Here is a 13,205-nt window from a genome sequence, read left to right as displayed (position 1 = left end):
CCATAACCCAAGGACTACCAGTATTTCACCAGAAGAGTGGTAGCAGAAGATTCCGCCACAAGATAACAGCTAGCATAATGAAAAGCTATTACAATCCAAACTATTGGTGGAAAGAAGTGGTTATTTTACCTGCAGTGAAGATCAGCACCTCCAAGATCTTCTGCTGATACCTGTTCCCCAGTTGCTGCTTTCACCTAAAAATGAAAACTAAAGCTGAGCACTTCCAAATGTACCTGTGCTGTTGTGTTGGATGCACACTCTGTTTTAAAGCTAAGAAGGAAAGAAAAAGACCAGACCAAATCATCTCCAGAAGCCAACACCCAGATAAGCAAGAATTAACACCAGGCAAACAATCAAGCAGAAAACAATATCCAAATCAAGGAACTATCAAGAAGAAAATCACACCTCCATGCAACACCGGTGGGCAAGCTACTGTATATAAATAAGGAATAAACCAAACTCCCTTCTAGCATTGATATTACCTAGTCAGGTAATGAAATGTCTGTAAGCAAATAACCAAGCTTAGAAAGCACTAAGGACTTAATACTTCAATCCTGAGCTACACCTATTTTCTTCTATTGCTATCTGTCTATCTGTAAGAAGATATAAATGCAATTATTGTTATTAGCTGCTTGCCCTTATTTTCCATTATTGTTCAAGTTGATAATATTCCCCACATGTAAAGTCCTTGATTCTGAAAAAAATGCTGAGAATTAATCAGTAACTCTGGTTCTTTCCCATTTTTCTAAACTGACATAATTAGTGCTTAAAAATTCAACAGGAGATTAAAAAGCAGATTAATTAAGTGCTAAATTATAGGCCTTTCGTTATCCAATAATTGGTATTGATTTTCTGTCTGCTTTTGCTGATTACTTTGCAGAGGAAAACTATGTCTTTCCACATCAAGCAACTATTTTTGCAAGACAAGCAATGCAAAATACATGTTTTACCTTCCCTGACAATATATTTTAGCCAAAAATGTCATTGTCAGATCTGTGTATCTGTCATTTCTTCAGTGGAAGAAGAAAAGTGGGGAGGGTGGGGGCTGATAAAGAAATCCTTTCTTGATGTAACCTGAATATATTTAATCTTATATCGAATTTGTATAACCCACACATGATACGATGGAGGGAGAGAAGCCAGGTGGCCAGAACTATCACCTCTGAGAGGCACAACCAGGAGATGAGAAAGTCATAAAAATTCCACAGTGAGATTGTACTTTGGGAATCTCTTGAATAGTTCGTTCTAAGAAGAGGGGTGGGGAGGAATTAACATACTGGCTTTTGTTTCACTAAATACACATCGAGATAAGGGGAGGGGTTCTAAACTCCCTTACGTATCCCTGTATGCCTGAGAGACCTCAGACGCTGCTTTGAACTCCTACAGGAATTGTCTCATCTCAATAAAGAATTCCTTTGTGATAAGTTTGGATATGTTTTCAGAAGTTCATTCTAGTTGAGTGAATGGGAAAAGTTCTGTAGCCTGACAGTCATTCAAATATATTTCAATAGAGTTTCCTTCCCCAAAATCTAGAAATAATGTTTATATTTAAAATAAAATAACTAATTATTAGAAAGTACTTAACTGTATTTTCTGACAAAAAAAAGTTAGCAAATCATTGCAATATGGCAAAAAATATTAATTGATCAAACCAATAAGAAGGACAAAAATAATTACTGATCTGTGATTTATATGGGCTAGTACTGTCAGCTCTGAGGGGCCTCATGCTGAGATTTTTCCCCTATTTGTTATTTCATGTCTTTAAGTAAAAATGACATTCTATAAATAAAATTAAAGCAGTATTTCATGCAGACCACTTAAATGACAAGTTTATGTTGTTAAAATGCAGCTTGTCTATGATACCTTGGATACTACAAGATGTTTACATCATTTTTTCCCTAATATAAAAAACACCAGGATTTTCCCTATTTACAAGAAATGCGGAAGACATCTGAATCCATAATAGCTGACAAAAAAAAATGTGGAGTTTTTAAAATCAGCCCAGCTCTGCTGTTGAAGTAGGTAGAAAATACAAGTAAAATTTATGATGCCTTCAAATTATGTTTAATTCCTAGTGACTCTATGGACACCTCCATAAATTTTTCACAAAGCAATTGGGAAGTGATTTGTTGCTGTCTCCTTCTAGGAATTTTTATTTTTTTAAATTTTTATTTCTCAGCCTAGTTTTCAGTCCTGACATTTCTTGAATGTCTCCTGTCTAAGCAGTAACTTAGTCTGACCTTGGTGAGTTTTATTTGATGTGTTTTACTGAACTAGCCGGATGCTAAGCAACCACAGTATATAAAATATTTTGGTATTTTAACAAAATATCCATTTTTGCAATACCTAGTTGTTATACTGAAACCTACAATACAGTTATTTATCTGTTTTTATGAAGGAAGCCTTTGCTAATCCTTTGAAAATACTTCACTCACCAATGGAGGTCCACCCAAAAATATTGTTCCTTGCTTTCCAACGATTATACTTTCATCAGCCATTGCTGGGACATACGCCCCTCCAGCTGTACATGAGCCCATAACTACTGCAATCTGCAAAAAAAAAAACAAACATGATTTATAAGAAATCAGATCCATGTATCAACTTGTGTTTTCAGTCTAAGAATCTAATGCATAATAAACCTAATTCTTCCCTTGTATATACAAACCAAAGTTATTGGCTACTCTGGAAAACAACATTTATCCTGATGTAATTCCATTGTATAAGTGGGTTAGCTTCAACCTTCAGTAAGAACAAGACTATGGAATCTCTGTTTCAGAACCAAGTACCAGCAACCATCAGCAGCTAAAATGCCTGTGGAGATCTCAGATTCCCAATCCAAGATCATTTTTAAAAGTTAATAATTAACTTTTCAACATTCCTTTAGGCACCAAGTTTCTTTGGAAAGTCATCTTTAACTTCAGGAAATCAGCACAGTGGAGTACGAACTATGTTTCTCTACATCACAGGCATCACATCTTAGATCATATTGTTGCAATGAAATTGACTTCTAAGCAACTTTAAAAGGGGGTGAATGACTCAGTAGTTAAGAAGCTGAGCTTGTCAGCTAGAAGGCTAACAACACGGTTTGAGACACGAGTGCCACATAACAGGGCCAGCTCCCGTTTTTTTGCGCCAACTCCTGCCCACCTAGCAGTTCAAAAGCATGAAGGTAACAGCGTTTCACTATTTGGATAACTCTGGCTCCCTGGGCTAAGAAATGGAGATGAACACCAGTCCCAGAGTCAAACACTACTGAATAGGGGAAACATTTACCTTTACATTTAAGCTATTTTAGAATCCAGTCACAGTTGAAATCTAAATTATTATTGTTTCTTTTATATTTCTTATTCTATGAATTATTCTACCTCTCTCTACCTTGTGAATTCTTTTACTTCAGTCACTTCTTTTTTGATCAGATTTTTTTGTTCTTTTCGTGTACCTTTAACCATGTTATCAATACCACCTACCTACACACTTGAATTACTTAATCAATCAACTCTTTTAGATGTGCTGATCCTAATCACTTTTCTTCTTAATGAGTTTTCCATTCTTATTGTGTATCTGCTATATAACAGAATTCACCACATCAGTAAAGGGAAAAACGAATGGCGAAATATGTAACAAAAATGCATCTTTAAGCTCTGATTTAATTATTTCATATTTAGTTCATAATATTTAGTTCATAATTAGTGGGTTATGTTTCATTGTTTTGTGTCACAAAATCATAAAGCTGAAAGGGATCATTTAGGCCAGTATTTTTCAACCTGGCAACTTTAAGAGATATGTGGGTTTCAAGTCTCAGAATTCTCTAATTAGTGGAGAAGAATTCTGGGATTTGAAGGCCACACATCTTAAAGTTACCACGTTGAACAGCAATGGTTTTCCAGAGCACAGACCACAAACGTCCTGCCCAAACATACAGGTCCACCTGCACAATCTTTCACAAGTACACCATGGGTTGTCACAATAAGGATGCCTCTGTTTCAACTAATCTAAGGTTAGAAAGCAACAGACCATGAGTTCAAGTCCCACCTTAGCCATGAAAGCCAGTTGGGTGACATTGAGCCAGTCACACTCTCTCAGCCCAACTCACTTCACAAGGTTGTTGTAGGGAAAATAAGAGGAAGGTGTATGGGATATATTTGTAGCCTTGTTTATAAAAATAATAAAGGTGGGATATAAATGAACACAAACAAACATATAAAATCCATCTCCAGCCTACCAGACGGACAGTTTCAGCAAGGGAGCTGAGATTGCTTGCTACTGATCTCTCTTTGAAAAATGTCATTCTTCTTGACCTCAGTAATTTGTTTGCTACTGACTGTAAGTTAGTCATTACTTCAAAACAATGCCTAGTTAAAACACCCAGTGACATTTTTCTACCTGAACTTTCTCTATTTTTTCTCTCCTACATAAATGGAAAGAGCATGTCTATTCCTCTGACCTTTATAATATATGGAATTTTATTTTATTTTTCTTCATTTGTGTTTTAACATCAAAGTGACCGTCAGGTCTTTCTTTCTACTATGATTTAAGCCTCTGCCTCACTATTTCTATTAAACTGACAAAATAGAGATTCAAGAGATAAAAATTATCTCTTCCTACAATATTCGGCAGTTCCTAATAGAATTTAAAATAATGATCCACACTTAGATCTATGTTCCTTCATTAGCTGTGGCTGCTTTTTCCATTAGTTTAGTTTTTCCTAATCTGATTCTTCCCAAATAAGACTGGGAAATAATTTATAATCAATATATTATTCTGTTGGGAGAGTGTTAAAAAAAGCAAGATGACAACTATAATTTCCCCTTTTTATAGGCTGCGATGCAGGTTTTAAAAAAGGGACAGACTTCAATTATGCAATTGCAGACCCCATCTTGTTTTTATCTTATCTGTTTTCCCCCTTCATTCATTCATCTTTTTAAAAGTTAATAAATCTGTTTACTTTTCACACAGAGAAACCTGCTATTTCATGTCTTATTTAGAACTACAACTGTATCTTTATCTATTACGTCTACCACATACTCAGCACTATTCATATAGTCATATAATCCATATCATGAATATTTTTTCCAAAATAAATGTCTCAATTAATTTTTTTGGGTTCTAATTTGGCCACATATTGAAAATTCAGTTCTGACAATAGAATGTATTCAGTCTCAGTCTCTGTACCTATCCATTGCCAAGGTGCATTCCCAGATATCACCCACCACTGTACGTGAGGATCATTGGCACTAGATGGGATGGACACAATGGGATGGACGATGCCAAAGTGACATAAGTTACAGAAAGTCGTTGTTTAGCAACTACTTTATTTAATTTACATTTAGACCTTTGCAAAGGACAGCTGAAATAAGATCATAAGCACAGTTGCAATTTCACTTAATGAGCAATTGCTGGTCTCAGTTGTGGCTGCTAAATGAAGACCATCTGTATCAATTGCAAAAGAAAGTTCAAAGAATCAAGAATTCTTGACAAATATTTGCTTTGAAGACATTAGAAGTCATAACTTTGTAGTCTCACAACACAGATGACCATTGGAACCCATCTACACAGTTCTCGGTTCCAAATGATCTACATGCCCTCCAGTAGTATTCATAAACTTCATATTTGACACCAATACTTTTCTGGTTTTGTTCTTAAACAAAATTACCTGTGGAATTCTTTGGGAGGACATGAGTGCTTGATTATAGAAAATCCTACCAAAGTGATCACGATCAGGAAACACTTCTGCCTGGCGAGGCAAGTTGGCACCTCCTGAATCAACTAAGATCAAATAGAAAAATGAGCATTAATAATTGGCATTTCGGTTAAATCTTATTTAAAAGTAATCCTTAGACAGAGGAAGCAATACTATAGACAGGTCTGGAAGAGGAAATTAAAAAGCAGACTTGTTTCTCTGCCCAACGTTAATAATCTGCCATTGTCATTGCTACAATGCAAACAGGAGCTGTTGGTGAGCAGTTTCTTGGATGAAGGAATCCCCTCACCACCAAACCATAATCCTTTATCTAAACCACCTCCAAACCTACAAAGATAAAAAGAGAAGAACCCCAGGTGGAAGATGGAACAGCTAGCCAGTTTCAGTGCAATCATAGATTGCTTAAGGCGATTCCTTTTCATTCCTTTCAGCTGTCCATTAGATGGGACTGCCATTTTTAATTGAACAGTGAAAGAAAATATTGAAACACAGTTAAAATATACTATTACACTGGAGATTTAATACTATACTGTTTCACAAACTATAGCACAATGTATACTAAGTCCAACTTCTATATCTTTATTCTACCCATGTTATTTTTTGGAAGTTATGATAAATATTTTAGGTATTATGCTAAATAATGAGTGACAGCAAACCTTGTTCATTGCTCAACAACATTGTTTAAAGTTTAAACCAGAAGTGCTGATTCTAACTCAGCTCCAGGAAATATGTCAATGTTTACAGGTGCTTATCCAACAACCTACATCACAGTTTCTTAATCTTGGCAAATTTAAGACACATTAAATTAAATTCCTAGAATTCACAGGCCAGCATATGAAGTCCACATATCTTAAAGTTGCCAAGGTTAAGAAAGATTGATGTATATTCTATGTACACTCTATAATTTATAGCTGGTCATCCCTGAAGCCATTTTGGGAGCATCTTCAGGGCTGCCACAACAAGGCTGGCTGGAGCTGTGGGAACAGGAGGGGGGAGATAGAGATAGCTGGGGATGTGTAGTCGAAATAACATTCTTTCCCGAGGGAGCCAAGGATGTTCTAGCAGGTGTTGAAGCATGGAGCAAAGCCAGCCGGGATGGTGGTTGCAACCTGGTTGGATCACGTGATGGACTTGTAGCTTGGGGGAAAGAACTTTGGGGTTTTGATTTGGGTGGGGAAAACCTCAGGTCCTTTAGAGTCGGGTTTTTCCCAGATGTGCCAATATGACATGCCTAATAAATCTATGCTTTGAGGAATATGCCTGCCTCAGAGTTTTGATTCTGTTGGGTGTGTTTTCTGGAACCCTGACATAGCTATTATGATTATATTATTTATTCATTATTATTGTTCTGTTTTACAAAAAATACCAAGCACTTGGCTTTAAAAATCATTCCCACCACCCTTAACACATCGGGCTCTTGGCTGATTACAGTTTTCCATTATAAGTAAATTAACAGAGTAGTCAGACATTATAACCATTACCTCTGCAACTCTAGATTTTCAAAATCTGTTCAACCCAATTTCCTGTATTGGTTTCCACTCAATTATAAATCAAGTTTTTGCCAAATCAAAGATAAGGCTGTTAATTACGTGTATTATATATTCTGCCACTGAATTAGAAAGTATTGTGGATTTACAGCCAATTGCTGGGTACAGTAGACACTGTGTGTCATAACAATAGTCTCTTACAAAATAAAACCTGCCTCAAAACTTAATACTTACCTAAGTATACACAAGGAAGATGATTTTGCATGGCAATTTCTTGAGCACGCAGATGCTTCTTTACAGTAATTGGATAATAGGTTCCACCTTTGACAGTAGCATCATTGGCAATAATCAAACACTCCACTCTGAAATTCAGTTTTATTAGTTAATTGAGCACATTGAATATTAATTGTGTAATTAAAATTAATAAAACTTTCTTTAAAATATGAGCTTACATTGGCAGTTCTAAACATATTTAATAAGAGATTCTATTATTATATATTATAACTCTTAAACAGGTCTTCACCATGCTGCTATTGTAACAAACAGAGGATTTTTCTTCTCCTTAGAAGAATCTTTATGAATCATCCATATTATACATACTGTAACATTTAAATATAAAAGATAACAGTCAATGTATAACTCATATGAAATAAGTGAGAAGCATTTCCAGCTAGCAGAGCAACTGACAATTCCAGACACAGAAAAAGGTTAAGAATATTGTAAAGCTAAAACGCTGAATGAAAACTATCGCTACCCTTCTAAATACTATAATCCTACCCATGTTATTTATTTATTAATTATTTTTCACATTTTTGAGCTACCCATCTCCCAGAGAGAGGGACTCTGGGCAATGTACAATAAAACAATTAATTAAATCATTATGTTAACACCTGGCTTGTTCTAACAGCAACAAAATTATCTGTCACTATTTTATGCCGACACATTACAGCCACAACAGATATTTTGAGGCATTCTTACAGTTACTGGACTACTACTCCTAGCATCCTTCACCTTTGGTCATCCTGTTGCCTGGTATAACCCTGGCTGGGCTACTAGAACTTGTAGCTTACAAAAATATCCGATGAGGCACAATCATCTACATATGAAATTACAACTTCTTCAGATCTATTAATAAAACCAGCCTCATTTGAATCATTTCTTCTTGTTTGATATGGAGTGATGCCTTAATGTAGGGATGAAGTTTTCTGGCTTTCCATAGACAGCAAGGACAAGGTAGGAGTGGCCTACTTAACCACGAAATTCAATAAAGGCTTGATAATGTCCCAACAATACAAACTGCTCAGAAAAACTGCCAATATACAATGGTCATAACAATACTTCTGAATATCAATGACTCATACTAGAAAGCAAAGGAAATTAAAATACCACAGTAAAAGGTACACAAGATTGTTTTTATATTTGTACTTAGAAATAACTTTTAGAAGGTTGGAAATAAAGTGTAATTTAAAATGTGGTAAAATATTTAATATAACTTAGTGAAATTGGTGTTAAGGAAAGGGGAACATTTTATGAAATAAAGATTGGAGATATGATGTGGGGGTGGAATAACTGTGGAAAATATAACTATTATTAAAAAGATATGATATTAAATTGAATGGATAAAATAGTTAAGGTATAAAAGAATGTTGGGGAGAGGAGAAGGAGGATTACCTTAATGAAATAATGATTTAAAATATGTGATGTGGGGGAGAATAATTGGAAAGTAGGTCCTCCCACAAAAGTATGTTAATTAATTGAAAAGCAATGTGCTAAGTTTTTATGTTATAAAAGAATATGAATATTAATGAATAGATTAGTTCTGGTAGTGATAATATTGTATAATTTTTGAATGTACCAAGCAGGATCCCAATGTAAGTTAGGTGTTTTATATTAAATATTATAAATGTAGAGGAAAGAGGTAAAGGCGTTATACTCCAATTAGTGGACAGGAGAAGTTTTTTTATTTTATTTTAAGGAAGAAAGCAAATGGATAGCTGGAAATAAACAGACAAAGAATAATAAATATTATGATTTGAACTGAGATGAGATGAATAAAATAAAATTAAGAGAATTTAAGAGAGAAAAGAAACTATATATAAAAGTGAAGATGGTAATAAAATATGAATGATATATAAAATTAATATGAATTTGAAGTTGTGTCGGTATAAAGAGTTTTGACCGGGATTGAGCAACCTTCAGAAAAGATGATTTTTATTTTCTTTATGTTATGTCTTATGTTATATGTATTTGTGTTTGTTTTTAAAATTAATAAAACTTGTTTTTTTTAAAAAAAATACCACAGTAAAAAGCATAAATGAAACCAACAATATAGCAGTAGCTGTCCTCACCCTGATACTCGCCCAATGCCTGTAATGATACCTCCTGCTGGCACTTCTTCATTACCATACAGCTGATAACCTGCAAACTGGGAAAACTCTAGGAATGGAGATCTATGAGAAAAAGAAGAACATTTTGTAAACTAGCCACATGAAACATTCTTACCTGATTAATATTGGCAGGTATATACTGTTTAAGTTTGTAGTACAATAACCTAATTCCTAAAGAACATTGACTTATTTTGAAAATTTAACCCACCTTTCTAATTCTGACCAGGGAGTAGTCATAGTGACTACTACACAATTACTAAAAATGCACAGTACATGTAAATGATGATTTTAACTGATTCCAAAATTATAAGCATCTCTGGTAATTTGAAATCATCTAACAGTAAAATAGTAAAACTGGAAATGTGTGCATCTTATGTTAAAACAGTTATAATAAATCAGCAAATACCTACCCAGGATCTATAAGTCTGTCAACTCTTTCTCTAGGTAACAATTTGCCTCTTGATGTATGCAGGTTCCGTGACTTCTCTCCACCACCTATCAGGCAAAGTCTTTGATCATTTCAATGTTTTCCATATATGTATACATTTACCAAGCAACATACATAAACAATATCCATGTTATATTATTCTCTAATGGTTTCATTAATGCTTAATTTTACTTCTTCTAATACCAATGCAATCTTTCTTGTTCTTGTGCAAATGCAATCAATATCATCACTCTTCTCACACGAGAAGACTTTTGGCAAAATACAACAAAGAACACCAAATATCTCAGTTGTCAGACTTGAACAGCAGAAAGAAACTCTAGCAAAGAAGTTGGAGAGAAAAAGAATCAAGTATCTAAACATATATAGATTTACAAAGACGTCTTCTATAGCAGCCCCAGTACATGCTGTCCCAGAGGTATATACAGCCTCTGCCCTACTGATATTACAGTGTGCCTTTGACCTGGAAAATTTTGAGTAAAAAAATAGCTTTCCTTATTCTTATATTTTTGTTATTTCTATTATTTTGGAACAATTTAGAAAAAACTCTATAGAAATAGCCAGCATATTTATGGACAGATCACCTTCTTGTTCGGAATTAATTTTAGATCTCTGTAGCGGAAATTGAAATATACAATAGCAAACAATGAAGGTATCATAGATTGGAATATTAAATGTCTTTTATACCCAGAAACCACAAAATTAAAAGAAAGACCAAAAATGGAGGAGGAAATTCTACAATGGGATGAACAACCAAGAATACTCAGTGGCTACAGAACATAACTATTGGTAAGAATATTGTTGCAGCTCCTGAACTCAATCTTTTTAAATATACTTCTCATTTCTCTTTTCCTTTAGTAAGATCTTCCTGAACTCTGCTAACTGATCCTTATGCTTATACTAGCACTACCATTAGAGGTTTCTCAAATCAACCTTGCACATTCACTTTAACTCTCTCTTTCCCCTCAATGTTTATTAAAGTCTAATGGCCCAGAGATAGGAACAAACCTTAAATCATTAAATTACGCTAGTAGTATTTTAAGGCTTTCTGTGCTACTCTAAAGATGTGTTGGACTGGACTGCTGATTGGGAAATATGGGAGTTGTAATTCAATATAGTCAGAGACAACAATCTGGGAAAGACTGTCTTAAACACTGTAAGTTTGAGAACCAACCAATCAGACTCTAATATGAGATACTTTAACAAGAAAAAGAATGCATTCATACATACCTAATCTAATTTTTTCAGACTGTCTTTTCAGCTCTGTTACTAAAGCTTTCATTCGTTCATAATTTTCCTGTTGAAAAATAATCACAGGTGAGTTAGTTAGAAAAATATTTAATTAAAGGTATACTTTTTTTCTCCTGTCCTATATGTATTATTTAAGCTTTATAAACCACATTTTCAAAACACACTCTTTAAACATAATTACTAAATAATTACAACTGGATATAAAATAATATATCATTCTTTTCCATTTTATACATTTTCCTAGGCTGAGAATCCTAATTTACTTCCAAGTAAATTAAATTTGCCTCTAGGAAAACCTAATGGCCACAAATGAAGATTCAAGCCTTTTAACAATTGTAATGGTTTTAAAAATGTGTTGTGTTTGTCAAAACCTTTGGAAGTAATCTGAAACTTTTTGATGTATGTAAATTCAGCAATAGCTTGCTCAATTATGCAGCTTAAATGTATTCATTCCAAGATGGCTACTTTGAGATCTATAACAGCGTATCCTGGAAAGATAAAATGCTCCGAAATTACTTGTTTCGAGTTCTGATGTCAAACTTATGTCAATTAATTTTTCTGCACAAAGTTTGGTCTGTTTGTCCTATTTAGAATCCAGAGGGGCATTGCAGCATATGTGGCATATATCACATAGAGCAAGGGTCTCCAACCATGACAACTTTAAGACTTGTGGACTTCAACTCCCAGAATTCCTCATCCAGCAAATTTCTTGAAGTTGATGGCACTGATGTAAAAAACTAGTACCTTGAATTTGACCTGGAAACAAACCAATGCATCTCTCAGAGTAGAGGTATGACATGTGCTGTTCTGGGAGAACACATATTGCCCATGCCGTTGCATTCTGTACCAGTTAAAACTTGTAACTTATTACCAGTTATTATATCTATATAAACAAAACTTTTGTTCATGGTTAAACCAAGATCAGGATGAGGAATTAAATACTATATAAAATAACATATGGCATAATGAGCTTAAGACTATACTTTGTACAACCAAATAAAAATAATAACTTTATCCAGGCAAATTTTAAAAAATGGCTATTGAAGGCTTATGCATTATATTCAGGATTCAAAGGACTATTCTTTATTAAAATCCTTGAACAAGCAAAAATATTTGAGAGTTTTTAGTAAGGGTCTCCAAACTTGGCAACTTTAAGACTTGTGGACTTCAACTCTCAGAATTCCTCAGCTGGCTGAGGAATTCTGAGAGTTGAAGTCCACAAGTCTTAAAGTTGCCAAGTTTGGAGGCCTCTGGTTTTTAGCATTTAAAAAAAATCCCCAACAATCTCAAACATAAATTTCTATTTACAGCAAAGTTAAAGATGTCTGCTTGGAAGATACACAGGTGTAGAGATACAAGACTTCCTTGATACAAGATTGTACAAGTAAATTTCAGTTACACAAATTCTGGACCTTTCTTCACATGTTCAACTCCTTTATCAACAAAGCACAATAGGCTACTTTTCAACTTGGTAAATTACAAATCAGAACTGAAATCATAGTCTGAAGCAAACCGGCATGCCAATTTGGATGCAACACTATACAATGATCAACCCAAAACTAAACATCGAGAAAATTTGAATAAATTCAAGTTCATTTGTGCAAAGCATGAATGTGCAGTCTATATAAACTAGATCTTGAAATTTAGGTGAATCATATGAAGTAATTGGATTCTTAAATATTTCTTTTAATGTCACATAGTCACAGCAAACATAACTGCTTCTATTTCGGTTTGACAATAGAAACTGAGTGCTAACAATTTAATTATTAATCACACAAAGAACATATGCTAGAAGTCTGATGCAAGTTCTGTGTATTCAATGCGTCTTAGGATTTTAGAAATTAAATACACACTTACTATCCCACCAAATTACATTTATGTCTATTCTATCTCAGAGGTTTCTTTTTCACAGTCTTTTAATTTGTAGAGGAGGA

The 13,205-nt window shown here is 34.2% G+C and overlaps 1 protein-coding gene across 2 annotated transcripts in view; it reads right to left on the bottom strand.

Moving 5' to 3' along the window:
- MCCC2 (methylcrotonyl-CoA carboxylase subunit 2) overlaps positions 1–13,205 on the bottom strand; it is a 34,632-nt gene that overhangs the window by 18,651 nt on the left and 2,776 nt on the right. For both annotated transcript variants that reach the window (XM_026670652.2, XM_087958256.1), the window contains 7 exons: positions 11,251–11,317; positions 9,986–10,070; positions 9,537–9,638; positions 7,423–7,550; positions 5,654–5,766; positions 2,436–2,549; positions 130–194 (listed from right to left, as the gene is read on the bottom strand). In XM_026670652.2, coding sequence (XP_026526437.1) covers positions 130–194; positions 2,436–2,549; positions 5,654–5,766; positions 7,423–7,550; positions 9,537–9,638; positions 9,986–10,070; positions 11,251–11,317 — 674 coding nt within the window. The remainder of the gene's footprint in view (positions 1–129; positions 195–2,435; positions 2,550–5,653; positions 5,767–7,422; positions 7,551–9,536; positions 9,639–9,985; positions 10,071–11,250; positions 11,318–13,205) is intronic.

This window comes from Notechis scutatus, chromosome 2 (genome assembly GCF_049901735.1).
Source record: "Notechis scutatus isolate UNSWTSFEM ecotype Mainland chromosome 2, rNotScu1.2, whole genome shotgun sequence".
Lineage (NCBI taxonomy): Eukaryota > Metazoa > Chordata > Lepidosauria > Squamata > Elapidae > Notechis > Notechis scutatus.
This window is presented reverse-complemented; position numbering and strand designations above follow the sequence as displayed.